The sequence below is a fragment of the Lynx canadensis genome, chromosome F2 (genome assembly GCF_007474595.2).
Source record: "Lynx canadensis isolate LIC74 chromosome F2, mLynCan4.pri.v2, whole genome shotgun sequence".
In the NCBI taxonomy this organism is placed as follows: Eukaryota; Metazoa; Chordata; class Mammalia; order Carnivora; family Felidae; genus Lynx; species Lynx canadensis.
The window spans coordinates 54,649,214-54,676,811 of NC_044320.2; the positions used below are offsets into that span (position 1 = coordinate 54,649,214).

Consider the following 27,598-nt stretch of genomic DNA (forward strand, 5'->3'; position numbering starts at 1 on the left):
AATGCTATACATTTTGTCATAAGATTATTTCTTAGTGAAATTTAGGAAAAAATGGGCAGTATTTATGGTGTGTGCTTTTTAAATGGTTGATCCTTTGGATCTATCTCACTGACCTGTTATAGTTAGAAGCAAGCTCAGCTGCCTACATGGCTTGGTGGGAGAGTATTTTGAGCATGTTTAGTATGCTTCCGCTCACTGATGATTGAAGTTCATAGTCAAATATTAATTTTCAGTAAGTGCCTACTGTTCTCGGGCAACTCTCATTCCCTTAAGGAAAAGTGTTTCCTTTGAGCCTCTAGTTGCTGAGAATAGCTGTGTAAGCACTGTGGAAGTTTTTCCAAATTAAAATTTGGCCCACCAGTTCATTTATTTCTTTTAGGGCTCTGACAGTTGGTTGTGTTTATGGACCCCTACAGAGCTCTTTTTAAACACTGTCAGCAAATTGGAGACATTTAGCTTGGGTAAAACCTCTTTATCTTCAGTACTCTTACCATAGGGACCGGGCGGCCTTGCTTTTAAATACATCCTTAATACTCTTAGATGGAGTGGCCTTTCATTTGCTTATTACTGAGCCACTGTTCTAGGCTGTTTATACTATTGTAATTCCAGACTCGAAGTAATTATCCTGTTGAAAAGGCCCTGCAGGTGTATGCCCTGTTGTGACATAGCCAATTTTGTCTTCTGTCTGAATTTGCTTGCTTCGTGCATCGTTACAATAACAGAAAAACAGAAATCAACACCAAAAAGCAAAACCCCTTTGGCTACAAAATCTGTCTCTTATATTAAAAAACATATATATTTAGAAAGTGCTAGGGCCATGTGGAATGACAAATATTTAGAATTTATTCAGTCTTTTATCCTAAGGCAAACTTAGCAGCTGCTATCTAAAGCAAACGTCAGTAAACACCTGGAGTTATCCAAGGGCCAGAATCTCAGGCCCCATTCAGACCTCCTAACTCAGAATCTGTAGTTTAACACGGTCCCTGGGTGGTTTGTGAACATATTGAAGTTTGAGAAGCATTGGTTGGGGAACTTTTACTTGAGCCTGTAATCATGGAAGCCACCAATGGTTGTGAGGGGCCATAAGACTTTAACTCCAACTGTATTTATAAAGTGAAAAATCTGTACATTAGAAATTAATTATCTGGGTACATGATGAATGTTGAGCTAATGAAACATCTTCAGTCTGAGAACAGTAGTGGCAGCAACATGTCCCAGAAGAATAAGAGATTACCTCATTGGGGGGTGCGCCTGGGTAGCTCAGTTGGCTAAGCGTCCAACTCTTGGTTTCGGCTCCAGTCGTGATTTCACTGTTTGAGGGTTCGAGCCCTGCATTGGACTCTGTGGTGGCAGTGCAGAGCCTGCTTGGGATTGTCTCTCCATCTCTGCCCTTCCCCTGCTCACATACATTCTCTCCAAATAAGTAAGTAAGTAAGTAAGTAAGTAAATAAATAAATAAATAAAAAGATTTTTTTTTTTTTTTTAAGATGACCTCAGTGAAAGAGTGAGACCTTTTTGTGTTTTTGGAGTCTAGTCTCTGACTCCTTTGTGATAGAAAATTCAGGCATTCATTCGTTTTCTCAACAGGTTGTGGTGTCCTCAGTTAAAGGTCCACCCAGAACATATGTTTGGTAATAGGTTGAGAGAGGGAATGATGTCTCACTGTCATTATAAGTGTAACTCTTGCTCTCTTCATATGTCCAAAAACATTTCTTAGGAAGAAGAACGGTCCCTGGCTTGTCTGTTGGACATGAACTTCAATTTCAGTTATTTTGAGAGGGCAGAAACCTGTTCACCTAGAATATTAGGAGCTCCTGCCAAGTGAGACTTTCTTTGCAAGTCAGTGGGCCAAGAACATGGATTTGTACTTTATAGGAACTCATTTGTCACTTAGAGTATTTGCATTTAGGTCTTAATAATTTGAATGTGTTTGCTAATTGCTGCATTTTTATTCTGGAGATGGGACACTGGAGAGGATAGGGTATTCTTATACTGTGCTACAAAAGATTTTTTTCCTCTTGCAGTAAGAAAGAAGGAGAATAATGGCATTTTCGTAAGGCAGTATTTCCTAAAATTCTAGTGTGGTTTCTACTCTGAGGGCTGACATTTGTAAAAGAAAGCCAAAATGATTCAGTTTAGGAATTGAAGCCCCCTTCTCATCTGGGGACCCGTCCCTGCCCTGCCTCCCTTGTCTGTCTCTCTCATGCATACCAGGCACACAAGCCCTACCTTGTCTCCACTGAGTTCTACCCTTTTTCCCCCTCCACTGGCCTCTAATTCCCTCATCTGTCATGCACCATCACTCTGACTAAAATTTCTTTGAAAAATCACCAGGACACCAGGTCCCGTGGCTTCTTTGTAAGTCTGTAGCATTTGGTCTTACCTACTTTCTTTCCTCCTGTTACCCCTGTGATTTTGGTCACTTGGGTTTTTCTTGGTACTTTTTGCTTTTTCAGAGCCCTTGAGCCACACTACCAAAGTTCAAAACCAACCTTCACCACTTACTAGCCATGTGCCTGGGGAAGTTAGCTTTCATGTGCCTTAGTTTTCTCATCTGTAACATGGGAGTAGAGAATAAAATCTGCCCCATTGGGTTGGTGTGAAGTGCAAAGAAGAATGGCACATAGTAAGGATTTTCTGGGTTCTGCCATCGTCATAACTGTTGGTTCTGCCATCGTCACCATCACCATTATCATCATCACCACCACCACCACCACCACCACCATCAAAGGGCACTTCCTGCCCTTTGCAGCCTCTTTGGCTTGCTTTCTACTTTCAGGCGTTCCTACCTTTTTTCTTTCTTTTATTGGACTGCCCTTCTCTTTGGGCTTTTTCTTGACAGTCTTGAGATTCCCACATTGATATCTTTAGCCCTAACCTTTTTCTGAGCCCCAGAGTCTAATGGTTTGCACACAGAAATCTCCTGAGCATTATAAACAAACCTGCCAAAATGAAATTCATTCTGTGTACTTCCTTTTTTTTTTAAATTTTTTTATTATTATTTATTATTATTATTATTTTTTCAACATTTATTTATTTTTTGGGACAGAGAGAGACAGAGCATGAACGGGGGAAGGGCAGAGAGAGAGGGAGACACAGAATCGGAAACAGGCTCCAGGCTCCGAGCCATCAGCCCAGAGCCTGACGCGGGGCTCGAACTCACGGACCGCGAGATCGTGACCTGGCTGAAGTCGGACGCTTAACCGACTGCGCCACCCAGGCGCCCCTATTATTTATTATTTTTGAGAGAGAGAGAGAGAGACAGAGAGCAAGCAGGGAAGGGGCAGAGAGAGAGGGAGACACGGCATCAGAAGCAGGCTTCGGGCTCTGAGCACTCGGGACAGAGCCTGACGCAGGGCTCGAACCCACAGACCGCGAGATCATGACCTGAGCTGTAGTCGACCGCCCAACCGACTGAGCCACCAAGGTGCCCCCATTCTGTGTACTTCTAAAGCGCCCCCTCCTTCCTTCCACTGTTACTCTTTTGTCACCATCTTAATTAATGCAGTCCCCAACTTTCACAGCTCCTGCTGGGGAGAGTCCAGAGTTTAGTCTGTTCCCCCCACACCCTGGTCATCCAATTGGATTCCAGGATTTGTTGATGATCCCTTGGTGGTGTCTTGCAATATGTCTTTCCTTTTCTGTTCCCAGTGTTGTTCCCTGGAACACACTCTTTGTATTAGTTTGCTCGGGCTGCTATAGCAGAATACCTCCAACAGAGTGGCTTAAACAACAGAAATTTATTTTCTCACTAGAGACTGGAAGTCTAAGATCAAGGTGCTAGCAGAGTCAATTTCTGGTGTGGGCTCCCAGATGTCTGTCTTCTTGCTGTGTCCTTACATGGCCTTTCCTCTATGCGCATATGCCTCCCTGGTGTCTTGGCTTCTTCTTATAAGGATACTATTCTTATTGGGTTAGGACCCTACCCTAGGACTTCATTTAACCTTAGTTTCTTAAAGGCTCCGTATCCAAGACAACAGCCACAGTGGAGATTAGGGCTTGAACATATGACTTTTGTGTTGGGTCACAATCCAGTTCATAACACCCTTGGTGCTGCTGACGGTTTCACTGACTTCCCATATCCCCTCTGTATCCATCTTCCTATGGAGGCAGGAATGATCTTTCCAAAGTGCAGCTCTGACCATCTCCCTCCCACTGCTCTGACGCAGTATGAGGAGGATTACTGCTAGGATACTTCGGGGACTTTCATTTCTCGATTCCTTACGTTCACTCATCTGGAGATGGGAGATAACATTACTACCCCCGTGTTGCTGTAAGGATGAAATGAATGCTAATGAGTAGTTGTGGTTTTATTATTGTAAAAAATTACATTCACATTCCTCAGCCTGCCGTTTGAGGTCCTCCATCACTTTGTCACTCCGAGGGCGGTCCTGTGCTCTTTTTGGGTTCCCAGACCCTCTAACAATATGTGGGGAACCTACCCCACATGTAACACGAAACACTTCTCAAACAGCAGCAGGGTGTCCAAGAGTTCAAGCAGGCCTGACACTGCCTACCCAGAGATAGCGTCACATTCCAGGGGTTAAGGGATCAGCCCTACAACACTGTCACTCCAGCCCCCCTTCAGATGCCAGGTGCTTACCTGTGCTTTGTGCTTCTGACCTGGCCTGCTGCAGGTTGGAGGTTCCACTGACCTGCTTGGGTTTGAATAATGTGCTAGAGCAGCCTACAGAACACAGGGACACACATTTACCAGTGTATTAAAGGGTACAGTAAAGGATATAAATCAACAGCTGCATGATGAGATTAGGGTGAAGTGTTCGAGAAGGGCGCCCATGCTCTCTCAGAATGTGCCACTCTCCCCAAGTCCACCGTTCACCAGCCTGGAAGCGTACTGAGACAAGACCTCTTGGGTTCTTATGGAGGCTTCTTTGCATAATCATGATTGGCTAAGGCTGCCATTATCTGATTAAATCTCCAGCCCCTCTCGCCTCCCCAGTGATCAGGGGTGGGGTGGGGGTGGGACCGAAAGTTCTAACCCTCTGGTCACATGGTTGGTTCTTCTGGCAATCAGCCACTGCTTTGGGGTGGGGTCCTAAAGTCACCTTCCTTACAAACAAGAGACACCCATTTCACCTGTATGGCTGTGTCCGCAGCGTTTTTCTGGAACTGTGGCTGAAGACCAAATACACCTGGTCACGTGAATGGCCAAATCCGCATTTCTTATATCGCACGTGCCCGCAGCCTCCATCACCTGGGGCTTGTTAGTGATGCAGCCTCTGCATTGTAATTAGATCCTCAGGCCCTTTGAATGTGATGTTCTGGCTCATCACCGGGTTCTTAACTACTGTCCGGCTTTCTCCTGCTACAGAAAGAATACAGGCTTTGGAGGCAGACCACCTGTTTCCAGATGCCAGCTACTTCACCTGCTAGCTTCATGTGGGTATGGATGTTTACAAAAACTCTCTGCCTTGGTTCCCATCAGAAAACAGCCCATAACACCCACCTCCCAGAGATTTTGAGGCTTCCTTGAGGAAGTATGTAAAAATGGAGCATCATCTTTTGTGATTCTAAGTTGAGTTTCAGATTTAAAACTAAGTACTTTTTTGTTCTTGGCTCATGGTACTCTGTGTGTGTGCGTGTGTGTGTGTGTGTGTGTGTTTTGGTCAAGGTTTGCTTATGTGGCACTAGTGGGGGAAGGAAGGTGGTGTTCGCTGACACCTGCCCCCCTCCATCTCCCTCCTCTCTGTCCTGACTGTGGAACAAGGTCCTCCTGGCCTTCCTCAGGAAAGATGTGACCTGCAAAGGATGCGATGGTGAGACTTTTTGTTCGGGAGAGGGTTCATGAGCTGCTGCTTCAGTGGAAGGTGGAGAGGATTCTTTCAGGTCTCAGAAGTGGCTAGGAACCAGGAGAGCCTGGGTATCTGATCTGTGACCATAAGTAAATTCTGTTGTGCTGCCTCCCCTTATATTGTCGTGAGAAGGGACCCGCTACTCTCTGCCCCAGCTCCTTCAAGGCTGCTTGATCTGATGCAGAGGTCTTCTCAGTCATTCAAAAACACTATTTTTTTTGAAATCTACAGAAAGTTTGCAAGAATACGAATGGTAAAAACACCTGCATACTCTGTGTTACTCATTCGCTGTTAACATTTTACCCCATCTGCTTTATCATTCTGTGTGTGTGTGTGTGTGTGTGTGTGTGTGTGTGTGCATATACACTCATATAGTATTTTCTGAATCATTTGAGAGGAAGTTGCATACATCCATATATGGCCCTTTGCTGCTAAATCTTTTGGTTTGTATTTCCGAAGAGTTGGGATATTCTCTTATATAATCCCAGTACAGTTTCAACTTTGGTAAATTTGACATTGATAGAATACTTTTATCTAATCTGCCTTTTTATTCCCATTTTTGTAACTGACCCAGTAGTGTCCTTCATAGAATTTCTTTTTTCCTTTTAGTTCAAGGCCTTCAACAGATCGGATGAGGCACATTCACTTTGGGGAGGGCAATCTGCTTTACTCAGTGTCTACCGATTCAAATGTTAATCTCATCCGCAAACACCCTTGCAGATGCAACTACAATAATGTTTAATGAAATATCTGGGCATTTTGTGGCCCAGTCAGACTGACACACAAAGTTAAGCGTCACATATGGACTCTTGGATTCTTGATTTATAATCCACTGCTCTCTTTAATTATGTCGGTGGTTAAATTGTTGTATATTTGGCCAGCTGGAGCTCCTTCCAGCTGTCTGCTGTGTTAGTGTGATTCGTCCCTAATGTCTAGTATCAGTGGCCTGCCCTTTTATTGGATAATTACATTGCCTGTGTGCCCTTCAAGGTCCCTCTAGGTAAATTTTTGTATGTGTCATGTAGCTTTTACATCAGACTATCCCTTAAATATCTCTTCAAATTAGGGATGAGTGAAGTGCTAATAGGAAGTTAGAAACTTAATATTCTTTACAGTCATTTTTACTTACTCTGTTTCTATTTGCAATAACATGAGTCATCTAATGGGTTATTCTTCTGTAGTATGCATTTTCCTGGCTGTACTAAATTAAGTTCTGAGCTGCCCATAGGCTCCCTCTGCAGGCACTACAGTGCATAAACACTTTCCTGGGGTTGTGGGATAGATTTCTTCTGCCCATTTTCTCTTTTGATTGGTTTGTTACTCTACAATTTTTACACAATTATGGATCATACAGTACAAACAGTTTTGGATCCTGATTTGTCTCAAAAATATATTTCCTTATAAATCTATACATTTCTACATCATCATGTTAATGTTTGGATAATTTCCTATTAGATGAATTAAATTTAACATTTAAATAACTTCATTTTAGTAGGCATTTGTATTTATATCTTCCCCATTTTATTTTTTTAAATTTTGTTTAATCTTTATTTTTGAGAGAGAGACAGCATGTGTGCAGGGGAAGAACAGAGAGAGGGAGACACAGAATCGCAAGCAGGCTCTGGGCTCAGAGCTGTCAGGACAGAGCCTGAAATGGGGCTTGAACTCACAAACTGTGAGATCATGACCTGAGCGGAAGTCGGACGCTCAACCAACTGAGCCACCCAGGTGCCCCGATTTTTCCCCATTTTACAGAGCACTAAAATGAATATTCCTTGTGTGATACACCACTCATAGGGCTTGAACATAGAACTTGTGTGTTGGGACACAATTCAGTTCATAACACCCTTGAGTGCTGACCACTCATATGTGACTTATTAAGCTGAGCTTGACTAGTGGTAGGAATTTGCCAGGTAAAAATACAGAGAAAAGACATTCCAGTTTGGGAAGATTGCCTAATCCCAGCGTAGGATGTTTTCAAGAAACCGGAAAATCAAGTTTGGCTGATCCACGGTAGAGCAATAGTGAGAAATGGTTGGAAAGTAGGTATTGTGGGAGTCTTTCCAATTTTAACTACAAGTGAAGCGGAACAGAAATTTACTTGTTTGATGGGAATTCCAGGGTAGCTGGATCAAGGGGTTCAGATGCTGGTGCTCCATCCCTTACTGGTTTCCTTTCTCCTGTCATCTCGTCCCAGTCTCAGCACTCGTTCTCTTGCCTCTAGGCAGGAGGAGAGAAGAACCTGACCCTCACAATAGATATCCAACAGCTCGGGTCACAGGAATTGTCACTTCCCCCACTATTCATTGAGTAAGTGTTAGGGAAGGCCTGTAGTTGGCACTGTTTGGGTCAGCTGTCTGCCACTAGCGCAGTCCCTGTAAACAAGGGGCCAGGGTATCCAGGTGGACCAGATCTGAAGCACAAGCCCATGCCTGAGGCCAGGGGGTAGGTGGGAATTGTGGCAGACCATCCCCCAGGGAGCAGGGGAGCACGAGACATGAAATTCCTCGAGGAAAAGAGGGTGTTTAAATAGACAGCACTGCAGACCTGGACAGTCATGGCACGTCTTTACCAGAACATTCTAGGTCAGTCTGAAAGTAGGGTGTGGTCGGTGAGAGGGGGGAAAAGAGGGAAAGGATGAAGAAAGCATACAATACGAGTTGGACGAACAGCTCCTGGTAGTGTTTCCTTCTATAGAGCAGGAGTGCTTGGAAGTGATTCCTGTGAGGTCAGGCCTAGGTGAGTCAGGATGGCACATTTATTTTTTTTATTTTTATTTTTTTTTCAACGTTTATTTATTTTTGGGACAGAGAGAGACAGAGCATGAACGGGGGAGGGGCAGAGAGAGAGGGAGACACAGAATCAGAAACAGGCTCCAGGCTCCGAGCCATCAACCCAGAGCCCGACGCGGGGCTCGAACTCATGGACCGCGAGATCGTGACCTGGCTGAAGTCGGACGCTTAACCGACTGCGCCACCCAGGCGCCCCGGATGGCACATTTAGAGTCAGGAATAGGAGAAGGAAAAGCAGGGAATTCAGTCGTAGGCTTGTTAATTTTGAAGTACTTCTGGAATTCCCGGTGGAAAGGTCCAGCAGGACAGAACCACATCTTACCTGGTATTTCCTTCCTTGGGCTGTGCCAGTAGACTCCTTCAGAGCGCCCTCCCGGTAGCCTCTACTTACAGTGCGTCCTATTTGCCACTTCCGGTGTCATCTTTATAAAGCTTCTTATCCTCCCTCCACCTGGCTCAGACACCCTCAGAGGGTTTTTTTTTGCACGCTATATTAAGTATAGAAGTTTGTCACTCAAGGTCTTTAATGGTTTGTCCTCAGGCTACATTTCCAGTTTTTATATCTTACAGCTCCCTTCTACTTGGTACATGAATCTTGAGTCAACTGAATTTTTGCCATTCCGTTCACATAGCCCATGCTTTTCCCACCTCTGGTCTTCCATTCTCACTTTTCTTACCTGCTAGCATGTCTTGACTGGGATCTGACTGGAGAGCTACGGCTGGCTCAGAGAGACATGATGTTACCCCAAGATGGCACCTAAGCAGGTAGGATAGAGATTTCAGATGTCAGTTAAATGCTAAATCCTCATGTTTTAGAAATAAGGTTTCCAGTGTCAGCATGAGCCGTTATTTGATTTCTTCATTTCACACTGGTTAGAGCCAGCACTTCAGGGTAGGCATCACAATAGAGAACTCAGCGCCCCCCCTGAAGGGGAGGACAGGGAGGCACAGGGGGACTGGGAAGGGGGACTGTCACACTGTGTGCTGCTGTTGCAGTGAGTGCTGGGGGGTGGGGAGGGTACAGAAAGTGGGAGAGCTTCTGAGAAAAGGTAGCATTTCTGTCTGAGTCTTGAAGGATGAATGACTTCAGCAAGCAGAAAAAAGGCAGCATTTCAGGCAGAGGATGTAACCTGGATGTCTGCACTGAAGGTCAAGGACGTGGGATTTTGGAGGGATCCCACCCTCCAAATCCATTTGGAGGGATTTTGGAGCAGTGTGGAGGTGGCCATGGTTTGCATTGTATGTGTGTCAGTATTAAATATCTTGTGCCTTAGTTTGGATTGCTGTAATAAATTATTATAGACTGAGTGGCTTATCTCAACAGACATTTATTTCTCATGGTTCTGGAGGCTGGGAAGTTCAAGATCAAGGTGCCAGTTGATTAGATTCCTGGTGAGAGCCCTTTTCCTGGTTGCCACATGCTGTCCTCTTGTGTCCTCACGTGGTGGTGAGAGAGAGCTAGAGCTAGCTCTCTTCTTACAGTGACACTTACTCTATCTAGAGGTGCCATCTTCCTGGCCTCATCTGAATCCAGTCACTTCCCAAAGGTCCCAGCTCCTACCACCATCACATTGAGTGAGGGGTTCAGCATATGAATTTTCAGCCCGTAACACTTTGTAATACTTGTGGCTCTAGGAGGAAGAGCAAGTATTGAGAGGGAGAACTGTTTTTTCTACCAGTTATTTAGTGGCCAAATGCAGAGAGTATTGAGAGGGCCAGGGACCTCATCAACCACATCGAGAGGGCCGGGGACCCCGTCAACCACACTCTAATCCAGGGGCATGATGCCCATCCCATTGAGGTAAGAGATACCTTGGATTTCAAGAAACCAGACAATTCATTTTTTTTCAAAGAATAATAATAATAAAGAAGTCATTATATTCTCTTTCTAAATATAGACTTGACAGCATTTATAGTTGCTCAAATTTTGCTATCTTTTAGGAAAAAAAAGGTGGATTGACTTTTGTTGTTAAAAATAAGCTTTTTAAATTTGTTTTTGCGGGAGAGAGAGAGCGAGAGGGAGAGAGGGAGAGAAGGAAAGAGAAAATGAGAGAATGAGCGAGGGAGGGGCAGAGGGAGAATCCCAAGCAGGCTCCTCTATGTCAGAGCAGAACCCGGCGAGGGCTCAGACTCATGAACTGTGAGATCATGACCTGGGTCAAAATCAAGAGTCAGATTCTTAACTGAGCCACCTACTTGCCCCCAGGGAGAGTACATTTTTATCAGGTTGATTTGCAGAGGTAGGATACTGCCTTTTTTTGTTATGTAGTGATAGACTGTTGCCCACCTAAGAGAAGGGTTGCCTTTATGTTTACCTCTTTAATAGTAGATGAGCCATTCATAGAAAGTTCTAGAGCTATCACTTGAGCAAAAGCCTTGGTTAACATAGAAGGAATCTGCTAATAGACTTGTGTCAAAGAAAACTAATTTGGTGACTAAGACGTTTTGCTTACAAGGTAGCTGACACCCAGTCACTCTGCAGGGCATGCTGTACAAATGGAAATAGGTTTTTCCTGCAATTTGCACACAGGTTTATTGTAGCACCTGCAGGCACATGGCTTAAACAGAGAAGGTGCAGGAATATCTGGGAGCTTTACCTTCAGAGCGGATTCTTCTCTTTGCAGTATATGTAACTAAAACACCCATCTTTCCAGAAAAGGAAAAGAAAGGGAAAGAAAGAGAAAAGGAGGGGCGGGTGGGAGGACAGACAAATTTTTGTTACACTAAGCCAGACATTACTTTAGATAAAGCAATAATGGAAATACAGCTTTATTTCTATACCAAGTTATACTTAGAAAGCTGATCACTAAACCGGGAAGCTTGGCTTTCAGAACTCTGCTGTAATCCAGGGTGGAAAAAACTATCACCCAGATGGCATTTGTAGGAGATTACTGCCTGGTAATCCTTCCTTGTCCTAGAAGATTAAGTCTGGCCTGGTGGTAGTGGTGGTCAGCTGACCGGTGTAAAAAAAAAAAAAAAATGTAGTTTCTTGTAACTGTGCCAGTGTCTGATGTTTGCTTGAACTGTTTGTACATCTGGGAGATACTGCAAAACCTGGCCCTCCTTTGTTTACCCAAGAAAGCTCCGCTCCCCTGTGCTGGTTGTTTCTTTGTTGACTGAAATTAACAGCAGGTGGTGAAGAGCCCTAAGGTTGCTTGAGATAAGTCATTTATTAAACAGGCCTGCTTGTCCTGAGGGTGTGAGGGCTTTGAGAAAGAAATGCCACACCTGGGCCAGGAAGCCAGGCTCTTCAAGCCCTGGGGTTGATTTCTTCAGCAAGGTTGCACATGGCGATGTGACCAGAGCCACACTCACCTGAAGCATATCAGACGGTCATAAAACCATGCGTTCTGCCTTTGTCTGGAACGGACTGTAGAGAGATGGATTTTTATGAAGACTACCAGTCCCCCTTTGACTTTGACACAGGAGTGAACAAAAACTATCTCTACTTGTCTCCTAGTGGAAACTCGTCTCCATCCGGATCACCTACTCTGCAGAAGTCTGGTAACTATTAATTTTCCAAAGTTAAATGTGCTGTCATTAAACCTGGACACAACTTGAGGTTTGCTTGGTTTGCTTGGCTTTAAAATTATTAGGGTAAAGATGTACCACGTCATTGCTGTGTTGAAACTAAGTTAATATTTATTTATATGTAAAGTAGGAACTTTGACTTTAAAGGTCATACTATTTATATGAACATTCGAGTTCTTCTGATCACAGTGAGTTCATTTAGGTGATAAATAACAAAAAAGGGAGAATCTGAAGGTCTTTGCTTGTGGTCATCTGTATGTAAATTATGAGGATGCACCCTGATTTTGTCTTTGTTAAGATGAGGCTTAAGACTACATTTCAGGTCCTGTTAGTGGCTGTCCTGGATTTTGTTCCGGAATACTGAGAGCAACATACAGAAATACCTAGGCAAGAGATTTTTTTTTTTTTCTTTCTTTCCTTTTTTTTTTTTTTTTTAAAGAATTCACTCTTGTTGTACCTTTGGAAGCAGTCACTCCTTGATATGTGCCCATATGACATTGATTTGAAAGCCAGGTACCGGCAGGGAGAATCTTAGTTTATCAGCCCAAGGCTGGACGCAGCCCTACCACACTGTCCAGGTCACTTCTCTCATTTTGCAGCTAAAGTTTAGACATCACTGAACGACCTTTTCTGTAAAACTAACTCGCCAGAGAAGTGAGCAGATTTTCCTAGAAAGTTAATTTTTTTCCTTATTAATGAAGACAAGGTCATACTTTGTCCTTTGTAAGCCTAAGAAGTGGGTAGTTGAGAACGAAGTGGTAAAGGGTATACAGCAGGAAACCTAGTTGTAAGTATTTTGAGTTGTATAGTTGCTAACAGCAGAGCACGTGCTGAAACGACATTCCTCTGTTGGTTGCAGCCATGGCCACCTGTGGGGTGTAGTTTGGATTTCCAGGAAGGGGAATGTTGAAGATAATAGGTTAACGCTGGTTTCTGGAAGTTGGGGACTGGGAGGCAGCTGTTCGACATCTGCCGGGGGTGTCAGATTGCCGGGAAGCCCTCTCCCCCGCTCCGTTTCCCCTACCCCTGTGGCCAACCTTGGACCTTTGCAATATAGAAGATCCTAGCCCCTAAAAGGATGGCATCGTCCATCCTAACTTCTAAATCCTACTACAGAAAATGCTTCAAGAGCAGCACAGAGTAGGAAGTTCAAGCTCGATGACAGAGTAAAGCCCAAGCGACAGAGGGCTATGGGGAGTCAGGGCTGTAGTTAGGTGACTTCAAGTAGATCTTGGCGATCGGTATGCATGGGTTTGAGATTCCTGGGAGGATTTACCCGGCATGTTTTAGTTCTTTTCTCTCCTGGCATCTTTTACCTCCTTTCACTTTCCCCAGTTGCAGTGATTGCTGCCTTTGGATATTTGCTGTTAAAAATAAAGCAGTTAGGAACACTGAATATGTGTCTCGGCAAATTTCAAACAATTGTCTTCCCAATTCTTAGTCGCCGTCTATAGGAGTCTGGGCTCATGATATTAAAAACAAAATTATATATGAAAAGAAAAGACAAGTGAACAACAAAAACTAAAAACAAACTCATGTACCCACTAGTGCCCAAGTTTAGTAGTTTTCTTTAATTGGAAAAAAGGAGGGGGAGAAAGCATTAAAACAAACAGAAACCACCCTAAGCAGTCATTTAGTAAGAACATGGTGATTCTAAAATAACCACGTAAAAGAGGATCTAGAACAGTAATCAGTAGTCTCTGTGCCCTGGACCCCTCAGGGCACAAGAAGCCTGCAAATCTGTTTGAACATCAAGCATGAGGCATAGATGGAAAGAATACTCTGTCTTGGGTGCATTTGTACTCTTTGTATTTCTATGAAGGAGCTTTTAGGAAAGATACATTATAAATACATTTAAAAGTTCACGTGGCTTTTGGTCACTCTGCATTTTCTTTCTTTCTTTCTTTCTTTCTTTCTTTCTTTCTTTCTTTCTTTCTTTCTTTCTTTCTTTCTTTCTTTCTTTCTTTCTTTCCTTTCTTTCCTCTTTCATGTTTCTTTTTTGAGAGAGAGAGAGAAAGTGCCAGTGGGGGACTGGCAGAGAGAGAGGGTGAGAGAGAGAATCCCAAGCAGGCTGTGTGCACAGAGCCCGACATGGGGCTCGACCTCCTGAACCGTGAGATCATGACCTGAGCTGAAACCAAGAGTGGGACGCTTAACTGACTGTCCCCCCCACCAAGGCGCCCTGTACTGTGCATTTTCTTAATCAGCAAACAAGTAGTGCACAAAAGGGACTGATGGTAAAAGGAATCCTACTCAGAAAGGTTGGGAATGCTGATCTGAAAAACATATTCTTTGATATTTATCCAAACCATGATGGGGCAAGTGAGAAAGTAATGAGATTTCATCTATGGGCAGAATGTTCCTAAGAAGCAGTCTGGGTGGGGGATAGGATGAGGGCCAGTGGCTGGAACAAAGAGAGAGAGGTCTTTTATTAGGGATGTTTAAACTCTGATACAACCAACCCACATTCAGAACACCTTATACTTCTTGACCCACAAACCTTGTAAATACAAATATCAATAACTAAAGCAGAACTCTGTGAAAACAGAACTTTACTGTTTGTGATATCCTCTGATATTTTATACTATTCCATTTCTTATTTAAAAAAAAATTTTTTTTTCAACGTTTATTTATTTTTGGGACAGAGAGAGACAGAGCATGAACGGGGGAGGGGCAGAGAGAGAGGGAGACACAGAATCAGAAACAGGCTCCAGGCTCCGAGCCATCAGCCCAGAGCCCGACGCGGGGCTCGAACTCACGGACCACGAGATCGTGACCTGGCTGAAGTCGGACGCTTAACCGACTGCGCCACCCAGGCGCCCCACCATTTTTTATTTTTAAAATATTCATTTGGTACTGCTAAATGGATTTCACAGCCCATGGTTTGAAAAGCTGATGTATAATTTTCAGAATCTGGATCTAAGTTCCATTAGGGATGTTAGCCTTTTGGGATCACTGTTTTTCCCTAGCACCTGAAATAGTCCTTGACACCTGTGGCTCAACAAATATTTGATGAATGAATGAGTGAGTGAGTGAGTGAGTGAGTGAGTGAGTGAATCAAATGAAACTGTCAGGGACTAGTTCACATTCTAGCTCATTTTCTAGATGTGAACATTGAGGCCAAGAGAGGTGTTGGGACCCACATTGGGACTCACACTCATCCCTCAGTCCTCAAGCCAATGTTTTTGTTGTTTCTTTTTTGTTTGTTTGTTGTTGTTGTTTTATCACACCATCTTGGCCTCTTTGGTGACAGATATTATAGAACAGGTTAATCATTCAAGGTGTGTAGGGGCACCTGGGTAGCTCAGTCAGTTAAGCGTCTGACTCTTGATTTCGGCTCAGGTCATGATCTCAAGGTTCGTGAGTTTGAACCCTGCATTGGGCAACTTGATGACAGTGCACAGACTGCTTGGATTCTCTCTCTCCCTCTCTCTTTGTCTCTCCCCTGCTTGCACGCTATCTCTATCTCAAAAAAGAGAATTAAGAGAATTAAGGGGCACTTAGGTGGCTCAGTCATTTAAGCATCCGACTTAGGCTCAGGTCATGATCTTGTGGTTCCTGAGTTCAAGGCCCACAATGGGCTCTGTGCTGACAGCTCAGAGCCTGGAGCCTGCTTCGGATTCTGTGTCTCCCTCTCTCTCTGCCCCTCCTCCACTCGCACTCTCTCTCTCTCTCTCTCTCTCTCTCTCTCAAAAGTAAATAAACATTAAAAAAGAAAAGAAAAGAAAAAAAAATCATTTAAGGTGTAGTCTTTCCTGCCACCACAGGCTTTACCATGGGGGTATTTTGTTGATTATTTATGTGCTGCATGGACTTGTACGTTCCATTCTGTCTTTGCACTTGCTGGTCAGCACAGCCATCTCTCAGCCAGCGTCCTTTGTTGCATTTTCAGTGAATACCTACAGAGATAATTTCCCATGTGCTATTTATGTAGAGTCATTCTTCCTCTTAAAAATTTCCTAATGTACAGAATGATGCAGCCCTGTTGTAGAAGACATCTGTGGTTATTTCTAGTGAGTTCGGGAAATAGGATCAGGAGCCATTGAAAAATCTGACCTTTTGGTTACATCGCTGTCGTTTGAACCTGTAAAAACACTGAAAAAACATCAGATTCCTTAGCTCAGAGTCCTTTTCATTCTGTTTCGTTACCTTTTTGGTTTCTACTTGTATCATCTTTCTTTTTAGGGAAAAGGTTATTGTTACTTCTTGAGAGTTTTTCAGAATTAATTGTGAAGGTCTTAAATGGCAAATACGATATGATTTACAAAATAAAAACGAGAGCACAGTTGAAGTTTCGGAGAACTTCCTTGTTCCTACAGAGGAAATTTAAGAATGAAAGTGACTTCCTCCCTGGGGATCCCCAAATCTCTCCATGGCTGACTTTTGTGGAGTGCCCTAGTTACTCATGTTACACTTGATTGGGATTGAGAGGTCGGATGGTTCTCAAGTAATCCACTGAAGATCCACCCCCTGCCTTTTTTTTTTTTTTTTTTTTTTTAGATGAAAGAGATTCAGAGGTCAGTTTAGGAATTTCTGGAGGAGGAGAGTAAAGCATTTGAAAATACTGATGTGTTCTACCTTTGTGATCTTTCCTTCCTCCTCTGCTCTTTCTGTGAAGTTTTGGGAGGGTGACCTTTTTGAGTAGGAAGTTGGCCGCTGATCAGGGCCCTGCTTTCAGAGGTGAGTCTTGGGAGCATCTGGGCGCCAGCTCTCTTTTCCTTTTTGGCCTTCGAACTGCCCACCCTCCCCCCCACCCCCATCAGTGGCCCTTACGTTGCCCAGTTAATCTCCAGTTAAGGTTCTGGGTCTTACCTCAAGTGCAGTGGGTCAGGTTTCCTAAGCCTTTTGTTCCTTGCTGCCTTGATGACAAGTACTCGACTCATTTTTCTCTCCTACTCTGTTGTACTGTTATCACCACGGGCAAATATGGGAAAATTATAGCCTTAGAAATAGGAAGTTTTCATGGCTTGTGCTACTGAATCTCTTTTCTTCTGAAGAAAATCTGTGTCAAATAGCAGGAGTCAGGTACTCCCTTGCCGTAAGTCACTGGTTTTCAACCTGAGGCAGTTTTGCCTCCTGCAGGAATCTGGCCACAACTAGAGCCAATTTTGAGATGATTTTGGTTGTTACAACTGCTTGTGGCTGTGGGGAGGGACTGCCACTGACATCCAGTGGGTAGATGCCTGCATGCCACGTGGATGACGCACAGGGCGGCCCTGCCACAAAGAATTGTCCTGCTCAGAATGCCCCTTGTGCCGCCATTGAGAAGCCCTGTTAGGTAGATCCTTTGTTTTTAGGGTCTCCTAAAAGAGAGAAAGGGTCTCGCTTGTTTAGCGTCTCACTTCATTGTGGGGACCTCCACATATTCCTCCCACCTCCGCTGGGATTTTGTTCCATTTGGAAACCAAGAAGGCCCAGAGAGTGGTACCCCCAAGCTCAGACTTTTAAGAGGAAAAATACATTTACCTTGTGATTTTTTTTTTTTTTTCTTTTTGGATATTACCACTAAAGGCATTTCAAACTGTATGTTGTATCTCTGGGTTTAAAAATAAAGAACACATATTTCCTTTTGCTTGTGCTTAAGTAAAACAACACTTAGGGACTTAAGTTTCTTTCTTTCTTTCTTTCTTTCTTTCTTTCTTTCTTTCTTTCTTTCTTTCTTTCCTTCAACATCATAATGGAAATTGTGTATTTTAAATATTTCTACAAACAGATATTTGGGTCCAAAAAATGTAATGCAATCATGCTGAAAAGCAGACCAAATATCTAATATCATAAACTTTAAAAGAGACCAGGAATAGTATTTGTACCCTATTTAAACAGAATTGCAAAAATATGTGGACCGAACACCCAAGGAAGCGAGGTTATCGCAGCGTGAGGTGGCGATGCTGGGGCGGGACCTGCCTCGGCCTGGGAAGGCCCGAGTTGCTGTTTCAGGCTGTTACCTGGAGAGGACCAGGGAATGGAGAAGGGAAGGTTGGTCTGCCTCTGAGCTTCTCCGTAAAGTTTAATCTCTTACTTCCCTTTGCCCATGCTTGGACAACAGCTCTGTAAAATACTGCACTTTTAAAAGGCCAAATTCCCTACCTTGTCTTGAACGATTTTGACACTCACTTGCCAGAAGGCAGTGTTAGGCCAAATGGGTTCTTATGGTTCCTTCCAGCTCCTAAGTGCTATAGATTAATTTTTCTTTTAATGTATAGTTTATTTTGACAGAGAGAGAGAGAGAGAGAGAGAGAGAGCGAGCGAGCGAGAGAGCACATGTGCAAGTTAGGGAGGGGCACAGGGAAAGAGATTTAAGTTTCCTATTCCTACTCTGCCTGGTCCTAAAGCCATGGTTGCCTCTGAAGATTGTGTAAGAGAGGTGTATACAGTTTTATTTCCTAGAGAAGCTTCTAGGGCTCCATTATACTCTAACAACTTCTCTCTTGAGTAGGCGGTGTTAACTAAATAGCACATTATCTTAGACTCCTCCTCTGCAGCTTTTTCCCTCCTAACTGAATATCTTGGGAGCAGCTGACATCATATTCCTCCTCCTGTAATACCACTCGTGTCCCACGTGTACAGCCGCGGTGTGTGTGGCTGTGAATGTGCTTCGTAACGTGAAGGTATATGACCTGCTGCAAATGTAACAGTCTTTGTATAGATTATATATGAGACAGAAGTTGTGCTTTTCTTTAGAAAAATGACATCTTATGTCTGTTTCAGGTTTTTATTTATTTAAAAGAATTTTAATTTTTTTGTGTTTTCAATAGAAAACCTCTGTAGGTGAAGGCACTGAAATAAGAATGAGATACAAAATTAAAAGTTCAAGATAGAAGGTAGACAGTGAAGGGAGACTGAGTTCTTCCCTAACTCAACTGTAATTAATGTATTCCGAGAGTACTACTGAGCATCTGTGTACCAGATGCGATGCTGGGCTAAAGATGCAGGATCGTAACACAGTGCTGAGGTCGAATGTTGCTCAGCCCCGAAGCCTGTGTTCTAAGTACAGTAGACATTGCATACAGAGTGTTATACCCAGAGCAGGGCATGGGCACAGGGTCCAAAGAAAGCCTCCAAGAACAGGAGACTCTTAACACTGATTTATTGAAATGAATGGGACTTGGAAATAAGGAGGGGGTTTCCAGAAGAGAAAATAACAGGTGCAGAGACATAAGAAAAAGAGGGCATGATTTGGAAAGAGCCGGTGGAGGTTGCGGTAGAACATTGTGAATGTTGTTAATGCCACTGAGTTGTATGCTTAAAAATGGGTTAGGATGGCAGGTTTTATGTTGTATATTCTACCACAAAAAAATTAAATGGGCAAAAGTGTATGGAAGGCAGTTTATTTTACTTTTTGAGTTAATGCATTACTCACAATAAAAAGCATGTCTTCGTAGGAACCGCAGGTTGGAAGATGCAGTGACTGTGTTGGGCAGGAGATGGAGTTTGTGGGCTCCCGATTGTCAAGAGCATTGAGCTTTACTAGGAAGTGGGAAACCCTAGAAGGATTTAAGGCAAGGGAATGCTATGGTCAGAGTCATACTTTACTTTAGAAGCTCACTCTAGTGGCAGGGTGGTGAATGGATTGGAGGGACAGACACCATCAGAGACCTTTAGGGGCAAGATTCTGAGCAAGAAATCATGAGAGATTGAATCAAGGCAGGAGCAGTGGGTTCAGAGGGGAGGCATGAAGTAGATGCCTGGTGGGGGGAGTGAGACAAAGCCATATCTCAGAGGTAAGAAGAAAAATCCCAGGAGGGCAGATGGGGAGGTGTCACAGGAGGGAAGATTCCAGACCAAGGTTCAGTGCTGATGCCTTGGAGGTATCAAATAACATGATGATTGACAGCTGTCATTTTGAGGATGCAGAGGAGAGGCAGACACAGGTGGAAGGGGGTTGAAGAGAGACGGGAAGTGAGGGGACCCTGTGAACCATGCTTCATGGAAGAGGAGAGAACGCATGTAATACATGTAGCACATGGAAAAATGGGGCAATAGCATGTCCTTACCGAACATCTAATATGTGCCCACTCTCTGTGTTCATCATCCTTTAAACTGTTCTTCCAGAAGCCTGGAGAGCTAGGTGGTAGTGCATGTTTTTAATATTCGTTTGTTTATTGTAAAGTTTATTTATTTTGAGAGAGAGAGTGCAGGGGAGGGGCAGAGAGAGGGAGAGACAGAATCCAAAGCAGGCTCTGTGCTGTCAGCGAGGAGGCCAACACAGGGCTCGAACTCATGAACGGTGAGATCACGACCTGAGCCGAGATCAAGAGTTGGATGCTTAATTGACTGAGCTACCCAGGCGCCCCATGTGTTGTTTTTAAAAGAGGTAATGGGTTTTTTTTTTGGGGGGGGGGCTCAGTCTCCTAGGGCTGCCATAACAAAGTGCCCCAAATTGAGTGACTTAAACAACAGAAATGTGTTCTGTCTCAGCTCTGGTGGCTAGAAGTCCAAAATGAAGGCGTCAGCAGGGCCATGCACCTTCTGTAGGGAAACCCTTCCTTGCCTCATCCTAGCTTCTGCTGGTTGTGGGCATTCCTTAACTTGCAGTTGTATCCCTCCAGTCCTCCTCCATGGCACATGGAGCTGTCTCTGCGTCTCTGTGTGCTCTGTACGTTTCCATGATGTTCTTTCTGGGTTTCTGTGTCTAAATTTCCTTCTTATAAGGACACCAGTCATTGGATTAGGGCCCACCCTAATTCACTGTGATCTCATCTTGACTATATTTGCAGAAACCTGTTTCCAAATAACACATTGGCAGGTGCAGGGTCTTAGGAAATGGAATGTATCCGTTTGGGGGACACAAGTCAACCTACAGCCCATCTAATTTCAAAGTTCATGCTTATCTTCTTCTACTCTTTAGAAAAAAAATCCCTGCCCCTAGTTTCCTCATATTATTCAATAAAGTATTTTGATGAAATGATCCAAAGTTTTTTTTCAGATCTGAAATGATGTGAAAATGGCTAAAAAGTTTTCAACTGACCGTCATAGAAACTCTTGAGGGGAAGCAGTTGGTCTTAATTGGGTAAAAGGTCAAAGCTGAACTGCAGGGAGGAGAGAACCACTGCGGTGGGTGCTCCGCTGTGGGGTGGGTTGGGATGCATCCATAGCACCCGAGCAGAAAGGTACTCACCCAACCCTTCATCATGGCTTAATTTTAATTGTAGGTTCAAAATTTGTGGGGCGCCTGGGTGGCTCGGTCGGTTAAGCGTCCGACTTCGGCTCAGGTCATGATCTCATGGTCCGTGGGTTCGAGCCCCGCGTCGAGCTCTGTGCTGACAGCTCAGAGCCTGGAACCTGTTTCAGATTCTGTGTCTCCCTCTCTCTCTGCCCCTCCCCTGTTCATGCTCTGTCTCTCTGTCTCAAAAATAAATAAACGTTAAAAAAAAAATTAAAAAAAAACCAAACAAACAGTTTGTATTTAAAAAAAGGCCTTGCTTCCTTTCCTGGTTGAAATTTTGGGGAGTATGTGTCGAAGAGGTGGCTATGCATCGGAAAGTAAGGAGAAACTTCATTTGAATCAATCTTTAACCAGGAAATCTGTTCAAATAAAGCATTAATAACATTTGCTCTGTTCTTGGTGCTTGTAGTATCGAGATGAGAAGATAAGGGTGTGACATCAGGGTTTTATAGTCTGGAACTAGAGACATGGTCAAGACTGGAATCTTTTTCCATTCTTCCTGTTCTTCCCTACCATGCGAGCACATCACACACATTTCCACTGAAGCTAAAGACCCGAGAGCTTCGTTGTCCTCAAATTACTAATGAGTTTTCAGGAATCTGGAGTGTTGCATTTCATCTCTTCTAAGAAACCGCAAATTCTAGGATGTACTGTTAATAGTATTTGTTCATTGGGGCGCCTGGGTGGCTCAGTCAGTTCAACGTCTGACTTTGGCTCAGGTCATGATCACGTGGTTCATGAGTTCGAGCCCCGTGTTGGGGTCTCTGCTGTCAGTGCACACCCTGCTTGGGATCCTCTGTCCCCCTGTCTTTCTCTGTCCCTCTCCCCCCTTCTTTAAAAAATAAACATTTAAAAAAATAGTATTTGTTCGTTAAAGGGAAACAGTGCTGCAAGTTAAAAGACGAAAAGGCAATGCTTTAATTTTACTTAAACATGTTATGCTTATTAACACTGTTTTTTATTTAATCAGACATATATGTTGACTGTGACACTCCTGTGCATAGTAGTTAAGTAAACCAAGTTTCGGTTTTCCTGAAACATCTTCACATGCAGTAACTTACCAGAATTGCTTTTCAACTGGGAGTAATCCGTGTCTTGCTTTATTTTCCTCACACAGGATGTCTGTGATGCAGACTTTCTTAAAAGAGAGGCCTGCTGGGGCGCCTGGGTGGCGCAGTCGGTTAAGCGTCCGACTTCAGCCAGGTCACGATCTCGCGGTCCGTGAGTTCGAGCCCCGCGTCGGGCTCTGGGCTGATGGCTCAGAGCCTGGAGCCCTGTTTCCGATTCTGTGTCTCCCTCTCTCTCTGCCCCTCCCCCGTTCATGCTCTGTCTCTCTCTGTCCCAAAAATAAATAAAAAACGTTGAAAAAAAAAATTAAAAAAAAAAAAAAAAAAAAGAGAGGCCTGCGATTTTCTAAGTACCTGGCACCCATTTTGCAAATTTTGGAGCATATTTACAGGTGATAAACAACTTTGCCACAAGGACTGCCTAACTGGCTGGCTGTCAGTGCACTTCAAGTCCAAAGTTGTAAATGTATAATAAACAATTGTGTCTTAGGATTGATGGGGCATCATCTTCCTGGTCTCTGTTCATCTTCGTCGTCACTCCCTTGGCAGTGGGCCTCTCATCTGGGCACCCAACAGTTTGCCTGTCAGTGGGCTGCAGGCTCTCCCTGCTACCTAACTCTCCAGGGGGGTGCTGGGGGAGACGGGTGGGCTGTTTGCACAACGAGAGGAATTGAGGAAGTGGCTAATGTAGAAACAACCAGATAGAACAAATTATCTCCGATTTTTGGTCATGTGGGCTCAGTGATGGTATCTGTGACTTTCAGCCTGGGATCCACATACGTTCGTGACCCTCAGTGAAGTGGAAGTCCCTGTGGAGAAGACCCTGGCCGGGGTGCCTGGGTGGCTCAGTCGGTTAACTGCCCGACTTTGGCTCAGGTCATGATCTCGTGGTTCTTGGGTTTGAGCCCCGTGTAGGGCTCTGTGCTGACAGCTCGGAGCCTGGAGCTTGCTTCAAATTCTGTGTCTCCCTCTCTCTCTCTGCCCCTCCCCCTTTGCCACTCACACTCCATCTCTCTCAAAAATAGACAAACATTAAAAAAAAAAAATTAAAAAATGAAGGACCCGGCCCTCTGCTTCCAGCATGCCCTTCGTCCCTTCTGTCACCTGCTCTCTATCCTCCCCACTGGTTGGAATTTCCTTAAGAAAAAGTGTAGGTGAGGGGTGCCTGGGTGATGCAGTCGATATTAAGCATCTGACTTCAGCTCAGGTCATGATTTCACGGTTAGTGAGTTCGAGCCCCACATCAGGTTCTGCATTGACAGTGCAGAGCCTGCTTCGTATCTCCTGTCTCCCTCTCTCTGCCTCTCCCCAACTTTCTCTCCCTCTCTCTCTCTCTCTCTCTCTCTCTCTCAAAAATAAATAAATAAATAAAAAAGTGTAGGCGAAGGAGCAAGAGTTGACAGTCAGAAAAACCTGCATTTTAATCTCACCTGTGATTCTGGGCAAATTACTAACCGCAGAGGGCCTCAGTTTCGTAGTGTGAATAAAAAGTACTCCTTTCATCACATGTTGGTTGTAAGATGCTTTTTCAAAAAGGAGGTAACATGAATCTCCCTGGTTGTATATTAGACCTCAATAAATATTAATCGTATTTTGTCCCTCTTTACCATCTTTTAAAAACAGTTTTCCATCAGATTCTGAGGAAGGAACATTAAAATGAATGATTAAATAAGATTTTTTTGCATTACAGTTTTAAGTAACCTGTATGTTAAAATTTTGCCATTTCCCAACTTGCGTTGTGAATGAGAAGTTATTTTTTTCTCCCCAAAGGCAGACTCTGCCTCTACAATAAATATTGCACTCTTACTTAACATATGGGAAATTGGATAATATATAGAGAAACTTCTGAGGTGCCAGGTTTGGAGAAACCTTACATTTGGAACCAGAGATTGCTTTTGATCTAGTCTGCCAGACTCTTTTCCTTCATACAGTCTTAATCATTGTTGTTTCTAGAGATCTTACAAGTCAGATCTTCAGCCCCTACTCTTCATGTGTACTTTGGACATCAGTGACTTTAAGCATATGCTTAAAAATTTTTTTTAATTATTTTTTTGAGAGAGAGAGAATGAACAGGGGAGGGATAGGAGGAGGGGCAGAGAGAGAGGGAGACACAGAATCCGAAGCAGGCTCCAGGCTCTGAGCTGTCAGCACAGAGTCTGAAGCGGGGCTCAAACCCACAAACCATGAGATCATGACCTGAGCCGAAGTTAGACGCTTAAACAACTGAGCCACCCAGGCACTCCTAAACATATATTTTCAAATCAAACCCTCTAGGTTCAAAATCACAACTCCATGTATTCAGGTATGTTACCACAGGCAAGTTGCTTAACCTCCGTAAGCTTCGGTTTTGTCATCTGTAAATGGTAATCCACACACCACAGAAGTGTTGTACTTCTATTTGGACCACTTAGTTCAGATTTGGATATACATAGAATGAAATGCACTCTATGGGGGTGTGGTTGTGGCTTATTAATAATTTTCCGAAGTCATGACTGTCCTGTTTTGCCAGTGATTTTGATATCCATGTTCTTCATTTTTCATTTTTCTCCGCTGAGTTGATTATCCCAAAACAAACCTCACTTTTTTTTTTTTAATGTTTATTTATTTTTGAGAGAGAGAGAGAGAGAGACAGAGCACAAGCAAGGGAGGGACAAGAGAGAGAGAGACACAGAATCTGAAGCAGGCTCCAGGCTCTGAGCTGTCAGCACAGAGCTGGATACGGGGCTCAAACTCTCGTGACCTGCGCAGAAGCCAGAAGTTTTAACCCACTGAGCCACGCAGGCGCCCCCAAACCTCGCCTTTAAATTTTAAGGTTGATAATTTGCTGCCACCTAGAGGCTAATATGGAAAAAGCAGAACATGTAATTACTAAATTACTTAGATTGGGAATATAAAATCTCAAAGGTCATCTTGGAGGCCTTGAGGCCAACTGTGGACAACTCTATGACCCCCTTTTCTGAGATATTTAATTTCCCTGGTAGCCTAACTAAATGCTTGAATCGTATCAGAATCCCTCTAGATTCTTTTTGGAATTGGGCAGCTGTGCATAAACCACTGTTAGTACTTACATATTAAATTTTTCTTCTTAAGCAGATTTGCAAACTAGTATTTATTAAAAAGCATGAAAGAGGCTTTATGTTTTAAGGCATGGTTTAGAGCCAGGGTTTTTGTTTTTTTTTTTTTTTGAGTCTTGTTCTAGTTGGAGATTTGAGAAGTCTGAGCAAAACATTAAAAATAAAGAATGTTTACAATTAACTTTGTTACGGTTCGTACTGTATTGCCTTACATGATTGTCACCATGTAGTCCTCTTCTGTCCTCAATCTCCTACTCTTCATCACATAATGTGGTACAGGGGATAAATTTGCAAGCACACATGGACCCTCTTCAGTGATTTCTGACCATACACGCCTTTACCCACAGTCGGATTTGGCTGGAGTCAGCGTGTGAGGGTTCCAATGACAGACAGCAGGGGGTGGGCCCAGTAAGGCCTGTGTGCTAAAGTACCGGTTTGAATTTTGTCTTGAAAACAGTGGGGAACCACTAACGGACTGTAAGCTGGAAAGGGGGACATGGTCAGGTTTCTATCACAGGAATGTTACTTGGGCCGTCCAAAGACATTTTAGAGGGGGCCTGTAGAAGCAGTTACTCATTGATCTTTTCCGTCTACGGACTGTATCTGTCACATATTGTCTCTGCATTAGAAGACTTACTCATTCTCTGTTTGCAACTCTGGTTTTCGGTTTTTGGAATTGTTTTATTTGTAGTTTATGCCCTTAGCGGTTCTGTAAACACCTTTCCGGTGGGCACTGTTTTGGTACTGTTGTGCTAATGATTATTGCTGTTATAATTATTAAGTACCGTTAGCAGTTGATATGCAGCGGACCCTGCAACAGGTGTCTTTGTACCTTGTACACAACGTCCATACGTGCTGTGTCATTGATCCACATACTTCTCTTAGCTTTGCCATGGTGCTGGCTGCTTGTTGAACAGCGTGGTTATTCTCACCCCTTCCTTTTCCGCCTGCCTGTGAAGTCTGTCATCTGCTGCCTGGCATCTTGCTTTGGGCTGGATGCCACATTGCTGCTATGGCTGAACTAGCGCGTCTCAGAAATGGACGTGGGGGTGGTGTGGAACCGTGATTGCTTTAATCCCCAGTGGCAGAAAGAGGCGAAGAGCAGGAGAAGGAGGAGACCTTTCTCTGGTTCCCTATGAAAAAACTCTGTTGCCAGAGGAGACTAAGAAAACCCAAACCTCTGTGACTACGGTAAAACAAGTGAGGCCAGCGGCCCCCTGCCTTAGCTGTAAAATTCAAGAGGGCACCAAAATGCCCTGTGATCAAGACAGACAATGTTAATGCAATATTCAAAAAAATTAAAATGAAATGAGGATGAACAAAATACTAACCTTTAAATTTTTTTTAACGTTTATTTATTCTTGAGAGACAGAGAGAGACAGAGCATGAGCATGGGAGGGGCAGAGAGAGAGGAAGACACAGAACCCGAAGCAGGCTCCAGGCTCTGAGCTGCCAGCACAGAGCCTGATGCGGGGCTCGAACTCACAAACCGCGAGATCATGACCTGAGCTGAAGTCAGATGCCTAACCAACTGATCCACCCAGGTGCCCCCTAACCTTTTAAATAAAGACAAGATCAGGGGGTGCCTGGGTGGCTCAGTCGGTTAAGCATCTGACTCTTGGTTCAGCTCAGGTCATGATCCAGTGATTTGTGGGCTCAAGCCCTGTGTCAGGCTGTGTGCTGACAATGTGAAGCCTGCTTGGGATTCTCTCTCTCTCCCTGCCCCCATTTCTCTTTGCCTCTCCCCCTCTCTCCCTCTCCCCCCCACCCCAAAATAAATAATAAACTTAAAAAAAAGTTAAATGAAGACAAGATCAGAGGTGGCTCAGTCAGTTAAGTGTCTGACTTTTGATTTCTGCTCAGGTCACGATCTCACGGCTCGTCGATTAGAGCCCCACGCTGGGCTCTGTGCAAACAGTGGAGCCTGCTTGGGATTCTGTCTCCCTTTCTCTCTGCCCCTCCCCCCTCAAAATAAATAAATAAACTTTTAAAAAAATGTTTAAAAAAAAAAACAAGATGAGAAACAGTGCTGTGCAAAGCCATTTTGGAGCCTTGAGGTGGAAGGAAAAATCAGTAATACTGAGCCTACTTAAAATTTTGATATTTTGTGCATCATAGATTCTTTGAATTAACTTTGATATTTGAAAACTATTGC

The 27,598-nt window shown here is 43.8% G+C and overlaps 1 protein-coding gene across 3 annotated transcripts in view; it reads left to right on the forward strand.

Annotated features, from left to right (window-relative positions):
• Positions 1-27,598, forward strand: part of TPD52 (tumor protein D52) — a 114,210-nt gene that overhangs the window by 61,358 nt on the left and 25,254 nt on the right. The window contains exon 1 of one of the 3 annotated variants that reach the window (XM_030303814.1): positions 11,904-12,109. The exons of the other annotated variants lie outside the window; for them this stretch is intronic. Coding sequence (XP_030159674.1) covers positions 11,986-12,109 — 124 coding nt within the window. The 5' untranslated portion in view covers positions 11,904-11,985. Of the gene's footprint in view, positions 1-11,903; positions 12,110-27,598 lie in introns of those variants that run through there. 3 annotated transcript variants of the gene reach the window in all.